The sequence below is a fragment of the Lynx rufus genome, unplaced genomic scaffold, assembly GCF_022079265.1.
Source record: "Lynx rufus isolate CCGP_SWC_20201006 ecotype Redwood Valley unplaced genomic scaffold, mLynRuf1.p SCAF_15, whole genome shotgun sequence".
NCBI lineage: Eukaryota > Metazoa > Chordata > Mammalia > Carnivora > Felidae > Lynx > Lynx rufus.
The window spans coordinates 22,388,200-22,416,034 of record NW_025814829.1 but is presented as its reverse complement, the minus strand read 5'-3'; the positions used below and the strand labels follow the sequence as shown (position 1 = coordinate 22,416,034).

Genomic DNA, 27,835 nt, shown 5'->3' with positions numbered 1-27,835 from the left:
TAAGTTCAAATAGATTCCATAATTTTTTTAAGGTAGGGACAGAGTATAAAGGATTCTTTTTTTTTTTTTTTTAATTTTTTTTTTTTCAACGTTTATTTATTTTTGGGACAGAGAGAGACAGAGCATGAACGGGGGAGGGGCAGAGAGAGAGGGAGACACAGAATCGGAAACAGGCTCCAGGCTCTGAGCCATCAGCCCAGAGCCCGACGCGGGGCTCGAACTCACGGACCGCGAGATCGTGACCTGGGTGAAGTCGGACGCTTAACCGACTGCGCCACCCAGGCGCCCCAGAGTATAAAGGATTCTGACACTAGAGCTTAGATCTAATTATTAGAACAGAACCTAGACATTTTCACAGTAATTTATACAAATAACATTAAGGTCTTTGTTTTGTTGCATTGAAAGACTAAAGCTATAAAGAAAAATTATGGTTTAGAAAGCTTGAATTAGACACTGGAAAAAAAAAAAAAAGAAAGCATCACACTTAGTATTTGCAAAATATGGCTGCTTGGCAACCTAGTTATTAGCTGCAACAAATTAGTTTTTATGGTGTCCAAGGATCTAGTCTGACTGGCTTATTGCAGTATAGTATCCAATTACACCAAACAGCTGTTTCTGCTACGCAGTTATGGTATGGAACACATAACCAAATCAATGCATAAAAAACTGAGTAAGGGAAGAGAAGTGGTAAATTAAGCCTGAGTGGCAGGAGGATTGACCCAGAACATACAGGCACTTCATGAGTCATCAGGGTATTGGGGTTCATGATGGTCACAAGCTGATGGAGAAGATCTGGCTGGGACACAAAGAGCTCTGGAGCTAGTTTCTTCATTACATTTTCTAGCTGCTCGGCAGCATACCCTGGGACTCCATACCAGGTTTTTGGCTCACCCCTGGAAACAGATTGTAAAAATAAATCAATCTCAAGAAATACATAAACGTGAAATTTCATTAGAAAAAAATCAGTCTGCAACAACACAAACAAAATAAAAATAGTTCACAAGTCGTATATTTCAGACCCTGCTCTGTTAAGATTATGCTACATAGGAATGTTCTGAGTGTCATTAGAAATGTGATCTGAACATATATAATGCATTTCCCCCCCTTCAAATGTATAGAATTTGAACATGAGACTTTCTGTCCCAGGTCCCTCTCCTCCCTCCCATTTTTATCTGATCCTTTAGAAAGTGTAAATATCTAGAGTTTCTAAGAATATAAGATAACGTGTTAGCTACAGGGTATGTGGTTACCACAATTTCTTATAGCAATTGACAAGGGATGGCAATTCTCCATCATCCTTTTCCCTTGTCCGTTCTGACACGCAAGGTTAAATCAAACACTAATAAGGCAATTAGCATTTCTAAAGAGCTCTTATTCTTCAAAGCACTTTAAACTGTCAACCAATTAATCTGTAACATCCCTGTGAGGTATGGTAAATACAATCTTCATTTTACAGCTGGGAGCAATTGCCTAGGGAAGCAGAACTGATGCTCCACATATATTTGCCAACTCCCTCTTTCTTGTGGTACATTCTCAAATTCCTCGTGTGGGGACTTAAGTGAGTTACAGATCTTCAAATATTTCTGTACTTAGAAAAGCAAGGGAAATGGAGGGGGTAAAAAAACAGATGTGAAAGAAGAAATGGCTTTGCTTAGAGTTAAAAAAAAAGTCCGAATATGTGCACCCGGCCACCACGCACACACGCACTGACGAAGCCCATTCTACTATGTATCATGACGCCAGAATTCAGCAGCACGAAATAGAAGCTGGCAGTTCCAAGGACCTGGACTCTAGCACCTAGACTTCACTACTCTTCCAAAGGGTATCTGAGCTGCCACTGGCATGGAATGGGATTTTTCCACAGTAAGAGCAAGGCTCAGTGCTTTTTAATCTTTCCATGAGTAAAGATTTTTCACTAAAATCTGTCTACCCTCTCTGCAGAAACATGTTGTACCTGAAAAATAGTGTGTGTACAATTTCAGGGGATTTATCGACTTCCTAGGAATCCTTAAGAGCCACCGCCTTAACTTGTTAAGATGCCTGTTCCAACAGTAGTGAAAACTTGAAGGGGGGAAAAAATAGCTCGTTACTCTTCAGACACAGTTGAAGAGTTAAGACACATCTGAGACGAAAAGGAAAGTTTCCAGCCCAGCTCGCATACCATTTGTAGGTTATCTGGAACTTCTTACCAGTGCAGGTAGTTAATCGAATAGCTCCAGTGGTCTTCAATATGCCAACAGAATGAAGAAAAGCACATTCCTACATATAACCAAGGAAGTTTCATGCCACATATATCAGCGGTAATGTGAGCAAGGACAGACTGTTCCATCACTGGCATATTGTTCAAATTCCAGCCACTATCAAGATATTCCTAAAAAGAAAGAAGCAAACAAGGTATAAAGGTTTAGCTACATCATGCTAACGTTTTAGATTCTGCACATTTCAGAAAGGTGACTGAAAACAGTCTTCAAAACAAAAAGGCTGGGATCAGAGGAAAGGAGGGGAGACCACTATGCTGACTTCTTAGATGCCCGTATATTACTTCTGCTCAGTTCTGAACTTTATATAAACGGACTCATATAGTATACACTTCTGTATCTGCCCACTCCCTCTGTTCTGGCTACAGAGGAAATACATCGTCTCAGTCTGTTTATATCAAGTTCAAAAACAGGCCAGCTAACCTATGGTGCTCCAAGTCAGGATAGTGGTTGTCCTGAGACAGGGAAGGTAGGAAAAGAGGGAGGACAAAGGGGAACTTCAGGGGTAAGGTCTGGTAATAACAGGTAATGTCCTTATTCTTGTTCTAGTGCTGGTTACATGGGTGTATTCAGTTTGTGAAAACTCATCAATCTGTGCACACTGTTATGTACTCATCTATGTATATGTTAGATTTCAAAAAGGTTTTTAAAAAAAAAAAAAATCTTCCTAAAAGTTTGCTATTGTGGAAAATACTAGACTCATAAACACTGAAGTTAAAAGATAAATAGGTCTGGTCCCAATCCCTCAAATTTTCTTCAGAAGGAGATACCAAAGTTATGGACTGAAGGCACAGGGGAGGTTAAGCATCTCCCCACATCATCACACTGTAGTAGAACAGCTGGGACTAGAATTGTTCTGTGGGCTCCTTCTACTTTTCTTGAAATCATTAAAAATCTAGTAATCAAAAATGTGCTGAAAGTAATCATAAATATTACTTTAAGCCAACCAAAAAGGATTTTAATTGATAATTCAAGTTCCAACCATACATATCTTTGCAGTAAGGCCATGAATGCTGTACTATGTCCTTTAGATAAGGATATGCTGAACTATCAGCTTTAAATGCAGGTCTCTGCTTGAAATACAAGTGCCTCACAGCTACAGCCTACCTCCTCTTCAGGTGAAAGTTTGATTTTCCCATCTCGGACAGGGAAGCCACTGCCAAATTCTTTTGAGGCAATATCGGCTCCATATTCTACTGTGACATCCTCTTCAATAGTGCTTACCAGTCGCCAAAATTCTTTCTCAACCAGTTCTGTGGGAACCATCTGGAAACAAAACAATGAGGAAGAGAAAAAAATGAATTTTTTCTCAGACACTCACAAACTACCCATGACCAATCTGAAGAGATTAGCTAAGTGACAGGAATCATAGGATAGCACCCTAAGGAAAATTATATCCATAACGTTCCACAATTGATCCCAGGCAATTCAGACATACATATTATTTTCTGAAAGCAACTGTCTAACTAAAGAGTAAGTACTGATTAAGAATTTGTGTTCCTCTATCACCAACCTGGCTACGACTCTAAAAGGGAGTCAAGGAAAGCAAAATTCTGACATTCAAAAACTGGAGATGCTTTTTTGTATGGGAAATAGAATACATAACTTGATGGACTATTACACAGTAGTAACAGCTGTGTGTGAACGACGCTTTATCCGTGAGAGGTGTCCAAACACATTACCTGGGTGCACTTTACACTCCTTTCACTAGGCCTGGCTGACAGTGGTGCAGGGAGCCATGATGAAAAAAGAGTGCAAAACGTGAACAAAAGAGCAATTACTCTACAGCAGTACAAAGAGCCACCAGACAGAGTGTCTAGGATCTGTGGTTAATCCCACGTGAATCTAGAGACAGGTAACTTAAATGCGATCCCTCAAGATCCTCATCTTCTAAGTAAAATGAAAAACTAAGCACAGATAGAAGAGGTCACATGCATACCACCAACTGGTGAAGCAAACATACCAGAAAATAATACACTACATGAGGTGTCAAAAGAACTGAAAATTCAAAAGAGCATATTTTGAATTTATAAGCCCATCAAATAGGCAAACATTTTAAGTAACTTAACAGCTAGTGTTAGTGCTTTTAGGGAAAAACAAATTCACTCATATACTGCTGGGTTCCCATAAATGATACAGCCATTAGAGAAGGGAGAAAATTCATCTGACCTCAGTAAGCATCCCAAGAAAATAATCCAGCTAAAGAAATCTACATGTGTGAAGTGTCTGCTATAGTACTTTGTTGGTAAGTGAGAAAAAATACAACCTAAGTGTCCAGAATTACGGTAGAAAACCATTTAATTCTGGTGTACTCACTTGATGGAACATTAAATGCTGAATGAAACATGCTTATGCTTCTAAGAGCATAAAAGAAAATTTAAAATGAACTCACCCTAAAATTTATAATACTTACGATAACATAACAACATACGCAAGCATGCTGACCTGCACACAGGAGTCATTCAGTACATTGTAAAGTTTTCCTCTTCTTTTTTTTAATATGTCCTACTAAATATTGACAACTTTTTTTTTTTTAAGTTTATGTATTTATTTTGGAAGAGAGAGAGACTGCATGGGACAGGGAGAGAGAGAGACAATCCCAAGCAGGCTCTGCGCTGACAGCACAGAGCCCAATGCAGGGCTCAAACTGGGAGATCATGACCTGAGCCAAAACCAAGAGTATGATGCTTAACCGACTGAGCCACCCAGGCGCCCGTGTAAAGTTTTCTTTACAGTACTTTTGTTCAACTAAAAGCACTGCTGTTGGTCTCCTTTACTAATATTCTGTTACTGATGCTGTATAATTTGTGTGGAAAAGCCCCTCTTTAGAGAAACCAAGTGAAAAATCAGGATGTATTTTAAAGTATTACAGAATTTTAATATTACTAAACAAATTAAAAGTTCACTGTGCATAATGACTATCAAAATAAGCACCAAGTCAAATTTGTCTTCAGATACATCTTTCTACAAAAGTTATTAAAATTCTGTATCAAAGCAGTACGTATGTACATACATGGACTGGCATGTTGAAATAATCAGATTTGAACGCATCTGCCATTTCCCCAAAAGTACGGAGGGTATAGTCCCTGGCTGCTTGTTCAAAGCCAAATGCCTCTTGTGGCTTACTACACTCCTGCCAAAATGAAAAAGAAGGGAAAAAATATTTTTATTTACACATTAGTTATATTTCATTTATATATATTTAAAAAACAGATTAGTTACGTAGTGTTTGTTTAAAATAGAAAAAAAGGCTGAATGGATACACTTCAAAATAACCATTACCTACTGATTGTAAAATCATACTTCTATTTTTTTTTACGTCATTCAGTCTTTAAGACGTTTTGCAAAGAGCATGCAATGCTTTCTTAAAGGAAAAAAACATTTTAGGTGTAGTTAAAAATTTTTTTTCTGACTCTTAGCTCCTTGCATGGCTATAGAACTCACTGTCAAGACCTCCTTCCTATTCAGGTCCAGCCCAATTTTTTTTTTTTTTTTTTTTTTGAGCATCATTATTATCAACTACTAAATCTAAAACCCAAAAGCAAAGAAAAAGTTTTCTGAAGGAAATTCTCTAATGCCATCTCTGCCATTAATTCTTACCTGGGCCAAACACTTAGGACACCTCCAGTCTCCCTTGGGAACATCATGGAGAGGTGGGATCAAGCAAAAGGTGTGATAACTGTCATCACACCCATCACACAAAAGAAGCCGGTCTTCATCATTGCCACTGCCACATAAGAGGCAGACATACAAATCTACCTGTAGCAATAAAAATAGGTACAAAACAATGGGACATGAGCTACAATTTGATTTTGTGAAATTCTAAGAATAATCGGTTAGGCATAATCTAGTCTCTCCATCCTCCTTCAAATGCAAATGCTTCACCCTCTATAAGAGGTATTTTATTTATTTATTTTGAGAGACTGTGTGCATCGTGTGTGCATGCATACACAAGTGGGGAGGGGCAGAGAGAGAGAAAGGGAGAGAATCCCAAGCAGGCTCCATGCTGTCAACACAGAGCCCAACGCAGAGCCTGATCCCACAAACCGTGAGACCATGACCTGAGCCAAAATCAAGAGTTGGATGTTTAACCGACTGAGCCACCCAGGCACCCCATAAGAAGTATTTTAAGTGAAAATGCTTTACCTTTTATAAGAGATATTTCACAATGCTTAATGCATTCCCAACTCTAAAGTATAATCTCTAAACTTTTTCAGTTGTGTATTTTAGTTAAAGTTCGTTATTAAGATATCTAGCTTTTAGTAATTTAGAGAATGATAATCTAGAAGAGTAGCAGGTAATAAATTGTCAGCTTAACCAAAAATAGAATTTATAAAAAATTCAATTTTTCCATGTTCAAAAGGAAAGAAAAGTGTTTAAGTTAATTAACCACAATAAATTACTTTATATTCTATTTAAGGATTCATGGTTAAGAAGTTCCCCAAATACACAGTGATAAAAATACACAGTTATTACCTGTTACAGGCTCTATTGTGTCCCCCCCCCCCCCCCGCCAAATTCATACCTTGAAGTCCCAACTCCCAGTACCTCAGAACGTGACTGGATTTGGAACCAGGGTCTTTAAAGAGGTTAATGAAGGTAAAATGAGATCATAATGAGTGGGCCCTAATCCAATGATTAGTACTGATGAAAAGGAGATATAGACACAGATGTGTACAGAGGAAAACCATGTGAAGATACAGGGAGAAGATGACCATCTACAAGCCAAGTAGAGAGGTCTCAGAAAAAATCCACCCTACAGACGCCTTGGTCTTAGACTTCCAGCCTCCAGAAATGTGAGAAAATAAATTCTGTTGTTTAAGCCACTCAGTCTGTGATACTTTGTTACGGCAGCCCTTGAAAACTAATACATTTCCAATAAATATAGAAAGCTAATTCAACTAATAAGGGAGTCTCACTTTTTCAGTCTTTTTTTATATCAAATAAAAACCTGGGTTCTGATCATTTTCTGTGGGGTTTTTTTGGTTTTTTTTTTTTATCCAGTGGTGGGAGGGGAGGGGGGAAGAGATGGTATTCATCAATAGGACACTTAATTGGAATAATTTCAAATTCCAAGATAAAAAGCACTTGTTCAAGCTACTCACTGGCCTCTCGGAAGGGGGCAGAGAAGAAAAGCAACCAGATCTCTGTAATGTCCTAAAGCCTCACTTTTAAGTTTCCGTTTGAGAAAATGACTACTTAGTCCTCCAACTCTTGTTGGTGCTCAATTCCTATTCCCCCCCCACTCCTTTTCTTTTCCTTCCTTCCTTTTCCTTCCTTGTTGTAAAGTTGGAAAACATCAACACGATTTTTGATCTAGCTTTCAGCTCATTTGGAGGTGATCTAGTAATTTATGAACATTCCACATATAATCTAGCTCACCATTATTTGTCTCTAAATTGAATGTACTCCAGAAAAATGGGCGTCAAGGCCGCCAGGTGTTATTATCTTCATAAGGCATTTGTGTATTTTCTCAATTAGAAAGATACTACAAACTGACATGAAAAGGTCTTTTAATTGTCACTCTAAACTAGCAGTCCTAAGTAAGGCACAAAAGGATAACCGGGGGGTAAAAGCGTTTAAACACATCAACTCACAGCATTGGTGGTTTTTTTAGATCGGCTCTTGGGTTTTTCCTTCTCGCTTTCTACAATGTACTCTTTCTTCTCAATGGGTTCTTGCTTGACGATGCTTTTCATTTCTCTCTCTGTAAGAGGTAGTCTGAGTTAGCTCTTCTGGTACTACGCTTTACTCACCTTGCTCTCTCCCTACCCCAAGCACTCACAGGACACAAACACAATTTTGCTCCTCCTTTTCACTGCAGCAACAGCACCCAGTGTTGCCATGTTCAAGGGCTAAGTACTCATTACTTCATGATAAAATGCAAACTCTCACAACATTTAAATGTGGGTACTTCTGCAGATGTTGCTCAGTTTGGGAGCTTTTAAGACAGGAGCTGAAGATGTGGTCTTCTTAATGACATGTTACTGAGACATAACATATATTGATGAAAGCAGGTTCCTCGTGATCTTAACTATAAGAGACTAACAATTCACCAACGGCCTCTCTTCCACAATATAGATTATTCCTTCATAAACTATGATACATACTACCCCAACTTCCTGGTTCCAAAGACTGAGAATCTTGGCTAAAACACTAGCTATCAATTAGTGAACTATCCTCTGGTAGGTGCTGTGCTAAATGCTTTCCATGAATTATTTAACCCTTTGCAACAAATCCATTTCAAGGACAAGAAAACAGATATTAAAAGAAGTCAAAAAATACTGAAGGTCATACAACTAGTTAGTGGTTAAGCCAGGATTCAGATTCAGACCTATATTTTTAAAAATCCATCATCTACTTTCCACTACATTAAGCTGCCTTTCCAATAACTTACCAATCACTAAGAACAACCAATTTTTTTTTTTTTTTTTTTTTTTTTTCAACGTTTATTTATTTTTGGGACAGAGAGAGACAGAGCATGAACGGGGGAGGGGCAGAGAGAGAGGGAGACACAGAATCGGAAACAGGCTCCAGGCTCCGAGCCATCAGCCCAGAGCCTGACGCGGGGCTCGAACTCACGGACCGCGAGATCGTGACCTGGCTGAAGTCGGACGCTTAACCGACTGCGCCACCCAGGCGCCCCAAGAACAACCAATTTTAATAACGTCTTCATTTGTATGTGCCTGCCTATACGCCCTCTCTTACAGCTTTTTAGTCCTAAACTTACTTCTCATTGACTAACATCTAGCAATGGCCAGCCAAGCAATTATCAACTAAAATTCAGATTTAGAAAGCACATCAGCTTGCCATGCCTGAAATAAACTTATCAGATATCCAGTCAAAGGCAATTATGCTTCTCATTAATCACTTCTTTACAATGAATGCAATGTAACCAAATTTCAAAGTAGCAATTAGTGACAGTAGAGAAACTGAATCGTATTTCTAATATGTATATATATATATGTTTACTTCTACTGGTCACTAACTACAAGAACAGGGACATTAACCTACTTTAAGATTTTATTTCAAGGCCCAATCCACTGATTAGTATTTAATAGTTGCTACAGTGTTTCCTTAATTAACAAATGAATGATATTTGTACTTATTTACTTTTTACTTTTTTCCTACTCATGGATAAACTTTCTTACCAGTTTCACATTTTGGAGTTGGACAACCCATTCGTCGTCTCAGGTTATGAGTTCTGGCTTCTGCTGTCTCTTCTGGTTCTATTTTAATATTCATGGCCTTTAAAAAAAAGTGTCACATATATAAGTATTTCCTTTAAAAAAAAAAAAAGGAATTTTCTAAAATCCAACTGAAATCTCAAGGTGACTATAATCTTATAAATTGTTTATATTAGTAGACCTTCAAAACATGCTTCTTTCTCACCACAAAGGAGAGATCCACCCTTAAAATTACTATTATTTAAGGAATGGACCAAAATCTTTGGGATTACAAGAGTATCTCCACTCAGGTAGGCAAAAAAAAAAAAAAAAAAAAAAAAAAAAAAAAAAGGGAAAAGTCAAAGATCAGGGAATAAATGAGGGAAAATGTCACTACCAGAATTGGGAACAGCTCTAATTTTCCTCCTAGAAGCTTCCCAGTTCTCATCAACCCACCTCATGCTTTATTCAGTCATCACTAAACCCAACCACTCACAGTTATATAAATATCCTAATTTCATTAGCCTAGAAGGGTCTGCTAGCTTCTTCCAAAGTCTGCCCATTATTTACAGAAAACTCAGCTTCCATAATAATTTGCTATTAATTCTTCTATTAAACTGTTATTACAAACTACTACTCTTCTAACATCACTAAATTGCTAAAGATTCCCCACCCCCATCATTGAGGGTAAACAAGCCAGTCTCAATTTCCAATGTTTCTTAAAGTGGTAATACTTAATAATGAAGCAAAACAACTTTAGCAAGGGTTTGTGGAACTACACTTGATCATTTTTGCCTGTGTTCATTTCTAGGTATTCAGGATGTCCACTGCAGACAAAATTTTTCCCAGGGTGCTATCATCACCCTATGTGTCTCTCATCTAGGCAGACCTAGGTATCCAGAGCAGTGGGGCATGTCTTACACATTTGAAGACCAAGGTGTGCTCAAACAAGAATTTTTAGACTAATGAACTTTAAGAGCATGCTTACAGACTTCAAATAACCATTATTTTCCTATTCTGAGGCAGTCTTAATTCAGAAAAATAGAGCCCCAAATTTTTTCCTTATCTCTAACTTACCTAAGCTAAAAATAATTGCCTTATTTGTATCCCTTTCCTCAGAAAACAAAACTGCTCTTTTTTAATCTTGACCAATAATTATTAATAACCAGAGACTGTTTTAGACACCAATCAATGCGATGAGGCTTAGTCAACTCTAAGATGTTGCTAATACATTAATCACTGATTGCTAACACTTACATGTCCATCAAGCCAGGCAAGAACACCCCTTCACATGTGTGTATGGAAACAAAGTAACTGGGAAAAATAATCTTCTCTTTCCCAGGGGAAACCTCTCAGAGCAGAAAAACCTTGATGCAAACTATCTTTCTCATCAGTTCTCTCCTCCTGATCTTCCCTTATGTTCTACTTTCATTTCATCTTATATATTCAATGCCCCACTCCCATGCTGCCTAATTATTTTCCGTCTTAGCATAAATATCTGCTATTCCTTTTTAGGAACTCAGGAGAGCAGGTTTCAATATCCTCTATCCTCTCTGATCAAAACAAAACAAAACGATAGTTCCCAGCTTTCTATCTCCTAACCTCAATCCCCAATAAACACCGTCTAATTTCAAAACAGGCAAACCAAATACCATCACAATGAATGCCTGTCCTTCCTCAGTTAATTAAGCAGCTATCTGTCCAGGCAGCATAAACCTAGAAAGAGTTCTCTTTACCCTTTTGACAGTTTCCCCAAGTGTAAAAGCTACAATATACACAGCATCCTTCTGTGAGGTGAACAAGGTTCATAACTACGAACAGTACACACGTGACAGGAATCCAGCATAAGTCAGGCATTAGTGCCAGGGCTCAAGAATTCTGATCAACTGCATGAGGCTCTCACCTCCGCTCTCATGCGTTTTGCTCGTCGGGCTGGGGGGCATGTTTCTGAGGGCTGCACAGACTGCCTCTGGGGAATATCATGGGGTTTGTACTCCTTGTCCTTTGTATCTGTGCTCAGGTTTGGCTTCTGCAGACACTAGAAATAAAATACAATTGTATTAATGAATTTCCTCTCCGTTTTTAATCTTAAGAATTTCAATGTATTTTGCAAGGTACATTTTACGATTATTTACACAGAAACATAAAAGGTCTCCAACTTTTAAAATCCAAATAAACACAAGTCTGCATTTACCAATCATATACACACACATATAAAAGCTTAAACAATTTTTTAGCAGGTGAATGGTGTTCCTTCAATTCACTTAACTGTTCATGCCATCAGGTTACACCAGGCCACAGTAGGCTCAAGGCCCTCCCAATGAGCCACTTGCAATTACCCCTGATTGCAACTGTCAATTAATTAAAGGCTCAAACCGTTAGAAAGGCCCCTTATAGGGGCGCCTGGGTGGCTCAGTCAGTTAGTTAAGTGTCTCACTTGGGCTCAGGTCATGATCTCATGGTTCTTGGGTTTGAGCCCCACATCAGGCTCTGTGCTGACAGCCCATAGCCTGGAGCCTGCTTCAGATTCTGTGTCTCCCTCTCTCTCTCTCTCTCTCTCTCTGTCTCTCTGCCCTTCCCCTGCTCATGTTCTCTCTCAAAAATAAACATCAAAAAAAAAATTTTTTTTTAATTAAAAAAAAAAGGCCCCTTTTAAGCTCCAAAAATGACCTTCCTTAATGAGAATATTTGATTTTTTACAGTGTTTAGAGTAATAAAATATGGAATCCAATAGGTTTTCTAAATTTTAAAATTCTGCAGTTTCAAACGTAACTAGCAATGTTCTGTGATCAAAAGATATCATCTGAATTGAGAAAACGGGTAATTTGACTAAACTGTTCTCCCTGATTAGTGCTTTCATTTACTTCAACATATTCCTACAAGGTCTAACTCACAAGGCAAAGGTTAATAAGTAGCCCACAGCAATAACTTTGGTTCTGATCAGACAAGAGTCTCCTGCTTTGATTATCTTTTTAGTTTGATTCTAAGCTTGCTGATAGAGGGTATTTAAATGCAGGCACAACAAAACAGAGTAACATCAAAATATTACCACTGAATCTAATATGAATTTCAAGTAACCAACACTTCTTCATAATAGGGCCCATAATTATCATAAGAAACATTTATAAAAGCAGGTTCCCAATTGTAACTACTTAGGGTATAATGTATCATCTATGTTGGGATAAGATACAGTGAAATAATAATCTTCTAGAACTCCTGCTCTATGGGTACCATTACTACCATATAGTCTCACAACTGGTACAGAAAGAATCCAGAGAAGAGGGGTGGAAAGAATAGCAACCAAAACAGAGTAATTAAGAAAACCTATGTCTAACATCTACGAAATATGATGCACTAGAAAATAATACTGATGCAGATTACTTGATACTCTTAAACAAGTAATAAATCTACCACTGGTACAACCGCCTAAGTATATTAAGTATTCTGTTCATTCTAATTAAATTCATACATTGATTTCATCTGGAAATATTAACTAAATTAGTATGGAATACCACCCTCCATTCTGTAACAAGTCCTCAAATTGAGCATTTAGAGTATATTTAAATTTTTTTTTTTAATGTTTATTTATTTCTGAGAGAGATAAAGTGGGGGGAGGGGCAGGGGGAGGAAGGGCAGAGAGAGATGGAGACACAGAATCCAAAGCAGGCTCCAGGCTCTGAGCTGTCAGCACAGAGCCCGATGCGGGGCTCGAACTTACAAGCTCTAAGATCATGACCTGAGCTGAACTTGGACACTTAACCAACTGAGCCAACCAAGTGCCCCAAGAGTATATTTAATGAAAACATGCAGATGGGAACAAAACCTGCCTATCATCTAAATTAAACTCTTTCAGGGGCACCTGGGTGGCTCAGTCCATTAAGTATCCAACTTCAGTTCAGGTTTGTGAGTTGAAGCCCCACACTGGGCTCTCTGCTATCAGTGCAAAGCCTGTTACAGATCCTTTGTCTTCCCTCTCTCTCTGCCCCTCCCCCACTCACTCTCAAAATAAACATTAAAAACAAATAAATTAGCCTCATTTATATTTTTATATAAACTTTAAAAAAAATATATTTAAGTAATCTCTACACCCAACATGGAACTTGAACTCATGTCCCCAAGATCAAAAGTAACATGCTTTTATGACTGAACCAGCGAGTATGTATGATCGTGCGGATATGAACTGAACTGAATCAAGAAAATTTTATTAAGTGGGTGGTCAGAAATTCAGAACTCCTAGGGGCACCTGGGTGGCTTGGTCAGTTAAGCATCTGACTCTTGATATTGGCTCAGTTTGGGACCTTGTGGTCATGGGATCCAGCCCCAATGTCAGGCTCCCCACTGAACATGGAGCCTGCTTGGGAGGCTCTCTCTCCCCTCCCCCACCCCGCCCTTCCCCCTTTGTGTGCATGTGCTTTCTCTCAAAATAAATAAAACAGTTTTTTAAAAATTCAGAGATTATATATGTGGTCCCTATCTCCCACACTAAGTCTAAAACGGTTCCATAAACTATGGTCTGCTTCATTCTGTAAGAACTTTAGAGATCTAAGGTAAAATCAAGCTCAGACACTTCTCAGAATATATGTGAAAAGCTTTATTATTTTGTTCCAAACCACAATTCCAAACACACACCTGATATGTTTGCTTTGTATCTAATGCAAATATATGCAGACTAATTTTAACTATTATTTGATAAACTGGGATTCAGAGGTAACTGTTACCACAGCATGAGGACACCATCCTACAGAGCATCCTACAGAGCAATATGCTGACACAGCTAGAAAATATAGGAATACAATAGTGAGGCTTATGTCCCACTACACCAGGACATCACTGCTCAACATTTCTCAAATTTCCCAAAACTTACTCTAGGCTTCAAGTTCACCCTTTTGAAACAATTCCTTCACTAGGCATCTTTTTTTTCCCCTTAATATTAAGACTTTATTTTTTTTAGAGAAGTTTTAGGTTTATAGCACAATCAAGATGTGAAGGTAGAGATTAACTGTATATGCCCCACCGTCATACATGCACAGCCTCCCCCGCTATCACCATCCTCTACCAGAGTAGTAGTATATTTGTTACAACTCATGAACATACACATCATTACCACCCATAGTCCATAGGTGACATTAGGATTCACTTGTGGTATTGTACATTCTATGGGTTTAGACAAACCTATAATGACATGTATAGTATTTTCATTGCCCTGACAATCCTTTGTACTGTGAATATTTTTCCCTCCCTCTCACCCCCAAACCTGAGGCAACCACTGATCTTTTTAGTGTTTCCATAGATTTGCCTTTTCCAGAATACCATACGTGCCTTTTCCAGAATACCATACGGTTTGGAATCTTACATTATATGTAAGTATATGTATGCAGCCTTATCACGTTGGTTTCTTTCACTTAGTGATGTTCCTCTCCTTGTCTTATCATGGCTTGAGATCTCATTTCTTTTTAATGCTCAATAGAACTCCATTCTCTGGATATAACACAGTTCATTTATCCATTCACCTCCTGAAGGACAGGTTGGCTGCATCCAAGTCTTGGCAATTATGAATAATAAAGATGCTAAAAACATCCATGTGCAGGTTTTGTGTGGACATAAGTTTGCAACTCTTTTGTGTAAATACCAGGGAACATGACTGCTGGATCATACGATAAGAGAGTATGTTTGGTTTTCCAAGAAACGGCCAAAGTGTCTCATCTTCCAAAGTAGCCGTGCCATTTTGCACTTCCAGCAGCAATGAATGAAAACTTCTGTTATCCTCACCAGCATTTGTGCTGTCAGTGTTCTGTCTTTCACCATTCTAATAGCTGTGTGGTGGTATCTCATTGCTTTTGACTCTTTTTAAAAATATACGTATTCCAGGGCACCTGGGTGGCTCAGTCGGTTAAGTATACGACTTCGGCTCAGGTCATGATTTCACAATCTGTGAGTTTGAGCCCTGCATCAGGCTCTGTGCTGACAGCTCAGAGTCTGGAGCCTGTTTCAGATTCTGTGTCTCGCTCTCTCTCTGCCCCTGCCTCCCACCTTGCACTCTTGTCTCTCTCTCTCTCAAAAATAAACATTAAAAATATTAAAAAATATATATATGTATTCCGATTATTCTTTCCTCCAAGAATTATTTCCAAAAATCAGAAACGGGCCAAAAATTAGGTACAAAAAATGGCCATCATAGTATAATAAATACATATACTGGAACCAACCTAAACATTCAACAACAGGAGGAAATCAAGGTCTGGATATAAAAACGAACACCAACACGCCTAAGTGGCTCAGCCAGTTGAGTGTCCAACTCTTGATTTGGCTCAGGTCATAATCCCAGGGTTGTGGGATCGAGCCTTGCGTCAGGCTCCATGCTCAGCATGGAACCTGCTTGGCATATTCTCTCTCTCGTTCTCTCTCTCTCTCTCTCTCTCTCTCTCTCTCTCGCTCTTAGCCCCTCTCCCCTGCTCATGCTCTCTCTCTAAACAACAACAAAGAAAGAAACACACACACACACACACACACAAATGGAATGCTACTAGATCTTCAAAAATATTCAATGACATGGCAAATGCTCACGATATGCTAAACAGAGAAAAGGTAGAATATAATACTGTATATGAAGAATACAATCCCAGTTTGGGTATATATGCATAAAAATATCCTTGAAACGAAAAACAGGTGAGAGGATCAGGAGGTTTTATTGTCAACAGATTTTCCTTTGTTTTTAAGCCTTCTGCAATGAATACCTATCAGGGCCTCGAACATACCTGGTACACAGCAGGCCGCTCAATAAGTATTTATCTGTGTTGTAGATTAATGTTTATAAAAGGTATCTTTAAATACCTATTCCTCTCAGACTACGATTGAGTAAATGCTTTAAATACCTATTCCTCTCAGACTACGATTGAGTAAATGCTTATGTGTTTTTCTTTTTTTTTTAATTTTTTTCTAACGTTTATTTATTTTTGAGACAGAGAGAGACAGAGCATGAACGGGGAAGGGTCAGAAAGAGGAAGACACAGAATCTGAAACAGGCTCCAGACTCTGAGCTGTCAGCACAGAGCCTGACGCAGGGCTCGAACCCACGGACCGTGAGATCATGACCTGAGCCAAAGTCGGCCGCTCAACCAACTGAGCCACCCAGGCACCCCAACTTATGTGTTTTTCAATTATGAAACTATACTGCCTCTCCAAGTATGAGGAGATGTTTTTAAAACGTTGCAACCCATAAAGCAACTAGACGCTCTCTTTTCTCTTACTCACTGTGAATTCCATACTCAAACAGAAAGGTTAATAAAGAGAAAAATCTATTGTAGCCAACTATATGTAAATCAAATCTCTATAAAACAGAGGCATAAAGGTTCCACATAAAATGTTCTAAATTTCATCCCTGAGTTCATTAAACATTCACACATGTATATTTAAGAGCAATGACAACTTTCTGAATATCAGACTGGTCGTGTTCTTCCAGGCTAAAAAGAAAGCTCCCCTGGAATCAAGAAGGAAGAAAGGGAACAAAAATGCAATGTTACAAAAATCTAAAGGATTTGAGCATTACAGATGGTGTGTCTACAATATCAAGACACAATTTTGATTAGTAGTTTACCCTCTGAAAGTATGTCATTATCTTTCTACTTCTCTATAGCACACTAACAATTCTTAAAATTATAGAGCTTACTGCTCTTGCCTTAGAATAACTCAAAGGGTATCAACCGACAATGACACTCTTCTTTCTACCACAGTCTTGAAATAAGTTCTTATAATACTGTTTTACTTTAATTACAACAAAAGTTCCTATCTGAATAATTTGACAAGTACCATCTTTATAAGAAAACAAACATGGCTACACAGGAACTGTTAGAAGATGGATCCATTAGCAATTCAGTATTACTAAATCCCCTACCTTTTACCCCTATCAGCATTCTATCTGAAAATCTCCTTGGAGCTCTCAGCTGGCAAGACAACAGATAGGCAACTTCTTTCACAGGTCATATTTTCACATGGCAACTAGTAATATGCACTACCATAGTACGTGAGTGCAAAAGCATGAGCCATAACACGATAATAACGTACTTGTCGTAAGGAAGACACAGCCTTAGTGAAATAAAACACAGACTTTGGCTTCTGACAGAAGCAAAAGGATATTTCCTCTACAACCTTGTTCATTACAAAAGCAAACTTCTAAGTATGGCTGCTCACAAAACACAACAGCAAAAACACTGGAGGAAAAATTCACAAAACAAAGTCTTCTCAACAATGTCTTCCACAAAGAATTAAGGCCTATTCATTCACCGTAAAAGATAACACACCAATAAGCAATGAAATAAAATAGGTTAAGATCGGACTCACTCTCAAACTGTCTCCTGACAGGAATAAGTTGTAGGGGTTGAGGATTCGCTCATAATGCCCTCTGATATGGGAGCCCACAGCTTTGCCAGGAGCAAATCCCATCTTGGTGGCAATTTTGGTCCATTTTCTATCCTTGCAAACAACTGCAAATCCACCTTCTTCTGCAACTAACTGTTAAATAAAACAAAGAAATTAGAAACACATACATAGAAATCACTTCTAATTCCCTTGTACCTAGGTATGACTCTGAGAACAACATGTTCTTGGCTGCAGTAATTTTTTTTTTTAACTTTTTTTTTCTTAATTTACATCCAAGTTAGTTAGCATATAGTGTAACAATGATTTCAGGAGTAGATTCCTTAATGCCCCTTATCCATTCAGCTCATCTCCCCTCCCATGGCTGCGGTAATTTTTAAAAATACATTTTCCGGGGCACGTGGGTGGCTTGGTTGAGCATCTGACTCTTGATTTTGGCTCAGGTCATGATCTCACCATTCATGAGATAGAGCCCTACATCAGGTTCTATGCTGACAGTGGGGAGCCTGCCTGGGAGTCTTGCTCTCTCCCTCTCTCTGCCCCTCCCTTGTTCGTGCTGTGTGTGTGTCTCTCTCTCTCAAAATAAATTAACATTAAAAAAAACACATTTTCCAAGCCAAACAAAAATATATATGTATTATTAATTTCAAGCTAGAAAATTAAAATATACCCATAAACATGTTGTACCTCCAAAAACTACTTCTCAGTTCCCCAAAGCAGTCAAGATTTTCCAGGAGGAAGAACTACATCAACAATTAAATCTCTAATAAAGAACGAATCCTAGTACTTGGTTTAACTCTGTGACCCTTAAAACTCTCCATAAACTAAGGAGGAGGAAAAGATGGCACCATTTGTTTGGCAAGAATATAGGCTTTACACTGAATGAACCTGAAGTTAAAGTACTGAATTACGACTCAACCTTTAGAGTTTCGTCAATTTTCTCCCTGAGCGTCAGTTGTTTTAACTCCAATAAAACAGAAAGGAGATCTTACGGAACTAATAAAGTTTTAAAATGACACACACAGGGGCGCCGGGGTGGCTCAGTCAGTTAAGCGTCCGACTTCAGCTCAGGTCATGATCTCGCGGCCCGTGGGTTCGAGCCCCGCGTCAGGCTCTGTGCTGACAGCTCAGAGCCTGGAGCCTGTTTCAGATTCTGTGTCTCCCTCTTTCTCTGACCCTCCCCGTTCATGCTCTCTCTCTGTCTCAAAAATAAATAAATGTTAAAAAAAATTTTTTTTAATAAAAATAAAAATAAATTAAAAAATAAAATGACACACACAAAAATGGTGGCAAAAAATATTCTATAAGATAAGGCTTTCAAGGCTTTCAGATGTGACACGTAGAGCCCAATCAATCACTAAAGTGAATGGAGAATTTCATTTTACATATTTCAAACAAAAAGTTTCTTTTTAAAGTGAAGAAGATCAAATTTATGCTGGCATAAAAGATACTAAATGAGGGAGAATGGCCATTAGCCTCTTACCTTATTGAGCTGAAACAAGTCCAAGATCTTCCTTTCCACATGCGGAATTTTCAGAGTGCTTCCCTGTAACTCCCAGTACTTTGCAATCTGGTCCAAGAAATTCAGTTTTACTCGAGTTTGAGCCTAAATGACACAGAAGTGAATTTTAATCTTACCCAGCTTATTTTAAGACTCCTACCTATGAGTGTGGTATTTTCACTCTTAGAATATTTAAGTGAAATATCACTTCTGAATTCAATAGAGAAACGGCCAAAAAATACACAAAAGAAAGCTGGTTAAATAATTATACATGAACTCAACAAAAATTTAATTCAGCCCCTACCATGTGTCAGGCAGAGTTAAAAACTCAGTAAGCCTTTCCTTAAGTAGGCACTCTGAAAAGTACTTCGTTTAAGGAATTCTATAAGCACAATTTTATTATTGATTAAAATTATATCACAAGCTTCTATATGTCCCTCTTAGTCTTTTTACAACTGGGGTATTTTAAAGGTCTGTTCTTTCCAAGTACAAATTTTCTTATTTTCTCAAACACAAATCTAAAAACAGAATTACAACAGTGATTTCATATCAATTTTAACAAGTCCTGATACGATAAAGGACAGCCAGGGAAATTTTCTTAAATGTTATTCCTTTAACAGATTATTATTATTGTCTATAAAGTCATTAAAAACTTTTTTTGTCCAAAAAAATTCTGTTGGTCATTTTTCTTTCCCCTTCTTGAAAATTAAATGGAAGTCAGTCAATTTTAGGAGTTTTACCTTGCTCAAGAACAAAACTGAAATGAATGTCCAGATTTTCCACAGTCTAAGACTTCAAAGTTAGTACTCATTTCCTATCCTTCAAGCTCAACTTGAAAATACAGACACAAAATACAGAAATTCTGGGATTCCACAAAATCCATTTGTGTTCCATTTATGTTAAAAATGTTTGGTTTTTTTATAGAAAAACAAAACATGATTCAATATGAAAATCAGGTTAGCAAAACATTAATAAAAACACTACCTCCAGGTTATCAATACCCAAGCCTTATTCACCCTGCACTTTAGAGTTTCAGTAGCCTAGAGACTGAAGAAAAATCACCTCTTCTCTTGAAAATTTCCAGTATTCCTCAACCCCCCCCTCAGGAAATTAAAATTTAATGTTATTAAATCTAAGTGAAGATGTGTATTTGGAAGAAAATTACAGCTGGAGATTCTTTTCCATTAGATGGTTCTCAAAGTACATTCCTTTCAAAACCTAAATTATTGTGGATGTCACCTAAATTTAGAAGTATTTAAATGAATTAATAGGTCAATAAGGATTGACAGAAATTAGTGTTTTTAATGAAATCTAGCATAAAAAAAATTAAAAAAAAAAAAAAAAAACGGGGCGCCTGGGTGGCTCAGTCAGTTAAGCATCCGGCTTTGGCTCAGGTCATGATCTCACGGTTTGTGAGTTCGAGCCCCACGTCAGGCTCTATGCTGACAGCTCAGAGCCTGGAGCCTGCTTCAGATTCTGTGTTTGCCTCTCTCTCTCTCTCTCTCTCTCTCTCTGCCCCTCCCCCCCCGTGAAAAATAAACAGTAAAATAAAAAAAATTTTTTATTTTTTTTTTTTAATTTTTTTTTCCACGTTTTTTATTTATTTTTGGGACAGAGAGAGACAAAGCATGAACGGGGTAGGGGCAGAGAGAGAGGGAGACACAGAATCAGAAACAGGCTCCAGGCTCTGAGCCATTAGCCCAGAGCCTGATGCGGGGCTCGAACTCACGGACCGTGAGATCGTGACCTGGCTGAAGTCGGACGCTTAACCGACTGCGCCACCCAGGCGCCCCAAAAAATTTTTTGAATGAAATCTGGTTGGCTGCAAATGTCCTTAATGTCATTTGTTTTACCATGATTATCCAATTATTGGTCAAATTTTAGCCTCACTAAAACCACTAGATTTGTGACTGATTCCTCCAAGAAAACCCCTCTGAAATACAGGCAACCAGAACAGTAGCTAAGACAATACCTCCAATTCATTCAGCCTCTGGATACGTGGGGTAAAATGAAGTTTGTCAACATCACATGCAAATGGTGGCTGCCAATCCTAGGGGAGAAGCAAAGGCTTTTATCAGAAGAATTTATAATTCTGACATTCAAGAAATCATGTTAAAACCCCAGTTAAGTAAAACACAAGTTACCTCCTACCAGTAAAATAAAACAGAACATGGGTAGTACTTTCTCAATCTTCTTTGCACCAGAACAGCAGAATATGTATGATTACCCTTCCCCATACAAATGATACATCCTGCATGCACCCCTCCTCACACCCTTCCAAATAAATAATATCACTGAACGTCAAGCTATTGAAAAATCACTGACTTTTAAGTGTGTTATTTATTTTGTAAGTAATCTCTACACCCAACATAAGCCTCAAACTCACACTCCCAAGATCAAGAGTCACATGCTCCTCATAATGAGCCAGCCAGGAGCCCTGAAACATCACTGACTTTTAAAGAGACTTTGATTCCTCTATTCCACAGAAGTTATCCTTTTACAAAATAGCTATATTAATATTAAATCATCTATAAACTATATTTTTATATATGTAACCTAGTTACTTTTACTTTTATTATAAAATTAAGAATAAGTTCTTGGACATGGGATGGCAGAGACTGCCATCCAAAGCTCATGTTAAGGATGATTCTTTAAAACATCAACTGCTACAGATTCTTAGAAGAATTGTTATCATGAAGAAATAATCAGACAATAAGGAAAGTATGTATGGTATCAATAACTAGACAAAACTGGAAACTCAAATTTCCACAACAAGAGAATGGTTAAAGGAATAAAAATTATGCTTTGTTAATGGGTACAGAGTTTCAGTGTGCAATAATGAAAAGGTTTTTGAGCTGAATTTTTGATGATGGTTGTATAGCACTGTGAATGTACTTAACATCACACTAAATTGAACCTTTAAAATAATTACAATGGTAAATTCAGTATTATGTTTAATATTTTAACACATTAAAAAAGCAAAAAGACAAAAAACTTATGCTGTGGTATAGTTCTGTTTATTGACATTGAAAGATGTTCTTTACATATGTTAAGAAGGAAAAGAGGGACGCCTGGGTGGCTCAGTCGGTTGAGCGTCCGACTTCGGTTCAGGTCATGATCTCACAGCTCATGAGTTCAAGCCCCATGTCAGGCTCTGTGCTGACAGCTCAGAGCCTGGAGCCTGCTTCAGATTCTGTGTCTCCCTCTCTCTCTGCCCCTAACCCACTCGCATTCTGTCTCTGTCTCTCTCAAAAATAAAAATGAGAACATTAAAAAAAAAGAAGAAGGAAAAGAGAGGCTATGCAACAGAAAAATGAAACCTGGAAAAATATACAGCAAAAATAGGATTTTTATAGGTGATTTTCTTTTGCTTCCTTAGCCATTTGGAATACAATCTGAAATATATTTCATACATTAAATAACACCTATTAAATAATAAATAAGTTACTTCAGGGGCACCTGGCTGGCTTAGTCAGTACAGCATGCAACTCTAGATCTCAGGGTCTTGAGTTCAAGCCCCACATTGGGCATGGAGCCAACCTAAAAATAATAAATGAATCAAACAAACAGTAAATAAATTCAGGTTTAGAGAACAAGTCAGTACAAGGAAGCTCACAGTCTTTTATTCAATTTCATATCCAGACGTTTGTTCTAAGAAAATAATTCACCCACAGTCAACAAAAAACATGCATGAAATTAACTACAGTATTATGTTAAGATATGATTGGTATTATAACAACACTGAATACTGCACAGCATTTGAAGTTCTAGATTTACAGGGGGCACCTAGGTGGCTCAGTTGATTGAGTGTCCGACTTCAGCTCAGGGCCTGATCTCACAGTTTGTGAGTTCAAGCCCCACATCAGCTCCCTGCTGTCATCATGGATCCTCTGTCCACCTCTATTTGCCCCTCCCCCACTCATGTACGCTCTCTCCCCAAAATAAATAAAACATTAAATAAATGAATAAATTAATTAATTAAATTCTAGATTTGCAAAAAACTCATACCAGCATATAAGAAAACAGAAAAATGGGCAAATTGTGTTAACAGCAAGAAAAAATGGCCAACTGTAAAAAGACTAGTGTCCAACTTTACACAAAATTCAAGAAATACACAAGATTCTCTCGTTTTTTACCTACCAGGTTAGCAAAGACTTAAAATATACACACCACCAGTATTAGCAACATGTGAGGTAATGTGGACTTTGACGATTAGTATGTTTTTTGGAAATCAATAAGAAAGCATCGTATTTTTAAAGGCCTACTGAGCCAGCAGTTCCTCAAGTGAGAATTTACTCTCCAAATATTTGTTGCCATTCACAACACCAAGACACAGGCACAAGGAAATTCACCACAGAATTGTTTTAACTTAAAACCTTAATATTACGTCCAAAGAAGACATCCAGATGGCCAAGCGACACATGAAAAAATGCTCAACATTACTTAGCATCAGGGAAATACGAATCAAAATCACAATGATATACCACCTCACCCCTGTCAGAATGGCTATCGTTAACAACTCAGGCAACAACAGATGGTGGTGAGGATGCAGAGAAAGGGGATCTCTTTTGCATTCCTGGTGGGAATGCAAACTGGTGCAGCCACTCTGGAAAACTGTGGAGATTCCTCAAAAAATCAAAAATAGGACTACCCTATGACCCAGCAATTGCACTACTAAGTATTTATCCAAGGAATAGAGGTGTGCTGTTTCAAAGGGACACATGCACCTCAATGTTTATAGCAGCACTATCAACAATAGCCAAAGTATGGAAAGGTGGCAAGAGCCCAAATGTCCATCGATGGATGAACGGATAAAGAAGATGTGGGGTGTGTGTGTGTGTGTGTGTGTGTGTGTGTGTGTATAAATAATGGAGTATTACTCGGCAATCAGAAAGAATGAAATCTTGCCATTTGCAACCATGTGGATGGAACTAGAGGGTATTACGCTAAGCAAAATTAGTCAGAGAAAGACAAATATCATATGACTTCATGAGGACTTTAAGAGACAAAACAGATGAACATAAGGAAAGGAAAGCAAAAATCATATAAAAACAGGGAGAGGGACAAAAACATAAGAGACTCTTAAGTATGGAGAACAAACACTGGAGAGGTTGTGGGAGGGGGGGATGGGCTAAATGGGTAAGGGGCATTATAGAATGTACTCCTGAAATCATTGTTGCACTATATGCCAACTAACATGTATGTAAATTTTAAAAAATAAATTAAAAAAAATTTTTTTAAACCTTCATATTGGGGCATCTGGTGGGGTATGCCTGGGTGGCTCTGTTGGTTAAGCTCCAACTTCAGCTCAGGTCATGATCTGGTTCGAGAGGTTGAGCCCCACGTCAGACTCTGTGCTGACAGCTCAGAGCCTGGAGCCTGCTTCAGATTCCATGTCTCCATCTCTCTCTGCCCCTACCCCACTCGCATTCTGTCTCTCTTTCTCAAAAATAAACATTAAAAAAAATTTTTTTTTAATATTAGGGCATCTGGCTAGCTCAATCAGTGGAGTATGCGGCTCTTGATCTCAGGTTGTAAATTCAAGCCCCACATTGGGTGTAGAGATTACTTATTTAAAAAAAAAAAAAGACCTTCATAAACCTATCAATGGAGAACAAAGTAAATAAATTTGACACACCTGTAAGTAGCAATAAAATACTCTGCAGCTGTAATAAGGAGAAAAAGATCTAGATGTTCTAAATATAGAAAGATAGCCAAGACTGGATGAGTGAAAAAAACTAAAACATGTAAAATTGTGCCAATAGTATTACATATATGTAAACTTTAAAGATTATCAGATTAGGAGGGGGGCAAGAGGTTACTGTTATTTCAAATCTATATTGTTAGAACTTATTACTATTGGTTGCTTTTATTTATTTGCTTTCAATTTTTTTTTTTTAATTCTAATTAGTTGATTGCTTTTAGTTTAAAAGTAAAACAGGGGTGCCTGGATGGTTTAATCGGTTAAGCATCTGACTCTTGATTTCAGCTCAGGTCATGATCTCACAGTTCGTGAGTTCAAGCTCCACTTCAGCTCTGGGTTGACAGTGTGGAGCCTGCTTGGGATTCCCTCGCTCTCTGCCCCTCCCCCACTCACTCAAGCACACCCACTCTTTCTCACTCTCTGTCTCTCAAATATAAACATTTTTTTAAAAAGTAAAACAAGGTTTGAGGTGCCTGGCTGGCTCAGTCCACGGAGCCTGCAACTCTTGATCTTCAGGTCATTAATTCAGGCCCCATGTTGGATGTAGAGCTTACTTTAAAAAAAAAAAAGAGTAAGTAAAACAAGGTTTTGTTTTAGTGATAGGGAGACTTCAATAAAAATACCCACCAGCGATGCCTGATAAAGTATTATGTTAAAAAGACTGTATTTTACCAGAATTTTTTTAAAAGGGGAAAAAAAGGGGCGCCTGGGTGGCGCAGTCGGTTAAGCGTCCGACTTCAGCCAGGTCACGATCTCGCGGTCCATGAGTTCGAGCCCCGCGTCGGGCTCTGGGCTGATGGCTCAGAGCCTGGAGCCTGTTTCTGATTCTGTGTCTCCCTCTCTCTCTGCCCCTCCCCCGTTCATGCTCTGTCTCTCTCTGAACCGAAAATAAATAAACGTTGAAAAATAAAATAAAATAAAATAAAATAAAATAAAATGGGAAAAAAAGCAGACTACAAACTGATAAAACGCTATTTACTACCATCCCAGAAAGAACCAAAGAAAAAAGAAAAATTGGCAGCACTGTTTTACACTTATTCCAGACAAGGCCTTCAAGTATTTAATGCTGTTCCACTGACTCTTCCACAAAGACTATGGCTAATATTTAAATGTCAGTTGTCAGTTAAAGAAATGCTATTCTTTGTTAATAAAGTTAAAAAATACTACTCCATCCTGGGGCACCTGGGTGGCTCAGTCGGTTTAAGCGTCTCATTTCAGCTGAGGTCATGATCTCACAGTCCATGAGTTCGAGCCCCGCGTTGGGCCCTGTGCTGACAGCCCGGAGCCTGGAGCCTGCTTCGGGTTCTGTGTCTCCCTCTCTCTCTGTCCCTCCCTCGCTCATGCTCTGTCTCCCTCACTCTCAAAAATGAATAAATGTTAAAAAAAGAAAATTTAAAAAAAAATACTGCTCCATCCTGAGTCAAAAAGATGAGAGTGATTTTTTTTTTTTTGATAACTAAGGCTAAGGAAAGCAATGTCTTTAATTGTACAAAACACAATGTAATAGAAGAAAATCACATTGCTTGATAGTCTATCACAGGCTAATAGGAAGACTTTATATTGCTCAGAGCTTTGTGCTCTAACACTTCATAAAAGCTGTATGCTTTCTGAAATGAATTGATCTGGGTTGAAGGTTAAAACCAAAAACATCAATGACAATATGTCAGAATATACAAGTAAGTGATTAACATACTGTCCAATGGCCTGAGAATTTTATAAACTAAGACTTTTGGGTCATGTATGACATTCCCCAACTAATCAAATAGGCCTTTTAATCCCAAAACACAATGATATAGAAATTAATTTCATCTCATCCATATATTAAAGTCGTAAATTACAGTGAGCTGTGTCTTTGTATGTATATATTGTATACATATATATATATATGTATATATGTATATATACATATATTGTATGTATTATATAATTTATGTTTATTGTATACTGAAACTTTTTCAGATGAATCCTAAAAATAAAGTAAGAGGAAAACAGTACATATCTGTCACTAAAGAAGATCACACAGTGGGTATAATATATATAAAATTAATACTGTTTCAGATCATTCTTTCATTAAATACAAACCACTGAAAATTTATTCACTTCTTCTGGTTACAAAGAATGAAGGAAAATGGGATAAATGTCATTCAATTTCAAGACTTTCATTGTCAACTGAAAAGCTTTACTTCAATAAAACAATTACATATTATTTGCAATGCTCACTGAAATACGTGAAGTAAGACATCCTTGGCTGGGGCACCTGGGTGGCTCAGTTAAGTGTCCAACTCTTGATATCGGCTCAAGGCTGTGATCTTGCAGTCATAAGACAGAGCCCTGCATTGGGCTCCCCGCTGAGAGCACAGAGCCTGTTTGGGATTCTCTCTCTCCCTCTCTCTGCCCCTCCCCTGCTTACGTGCTCGCTCCCTCTTTCTCTAAACAAACAAACAAACAAAATAAACATTAAAAAAAAAAGATATCCTTGACTGAGTCTGGCCTTGATGGACTATAACTTTTACAGGGGGGACAAAGCCATCAAAGAAGGAAAGAGACTATTACAAAACACTGTGATAAATTTTGGTTTGACACTTTATCTAAAGGGGCTAACATGTAATCTAACCAAAACTTTTAGCCTCTTAATAATGGTTCATAAATCCTTTTTCTAACATAAAAACAGCATTTCCATATTAACTAGGTGTTATGAATTCAGAGATTGCAAGGCATCCCATATAAATTCCCTGCTGAGATTCACTCACTTTTAAAACTTTAAAATGGCTTTATTTTACCCCTTTCAAAATAAAAGTCCAACCATATTTAAAAGTCCAATTATTTTCCTGAG

The 27,835-nt window shown here is 37.9% G+C and overlaps 1 protein-coding gene across 1 annotated transcript in view; it reads right to left on the bottom strand.

Moving 5' to 3' along the window:
- The window catches only part of KDM5B (lysine demethylase 5B), a 78,366-nt gene that overhangs the window by 29,303 nt on the left and 21,228 nt on the right, over window positions 1–27,835 (bottom strand). Inside the window, exons 2-12 of the mRNA XM_047076675.1 lie at window positions 21,271–21,348; window positions 19,281–19,403; window positions 17,762–17,932; window positions 11,328–11,462; window positions 9,410–9,506; window positions 7,856–7,965; window positions 5,859–6,017; window positions 5,272–5,391; window positions 3,366–3,524; window positions 2,190–2,371; window positions 731–893 (exon numbers count right to left, since the gene is read on the bottom strand). Coding sequence (XP_046932631.1) covers window positions 731–893; window positions 2,190–2,371; window positions 3,366–3,524; window positions 5,272–5,391; window positions 5,859–6,017; window positions 7,856–7,965; window positions 9,410–9,506; window positions 11,328–11,462; window positions 17,762–17,932; window positions 19,281–19,403; window positions 21,271–21,348 — 1,497 coding nt within the window. The remainder of the gene's footprint in view (window positions 1–730; window positions 894–2,189; window positions 2,372–3,365; window positions 3,525–5,271; window positions 5,392–5,858; window positions 6,018–7,855; window positions 7,966–9,409; window positions 9,507–11,327; window positions 11,463–17,761; window positions 17,933–19,280; window positions 19,404–21,270; window positions 21,349–27,835) is intronic.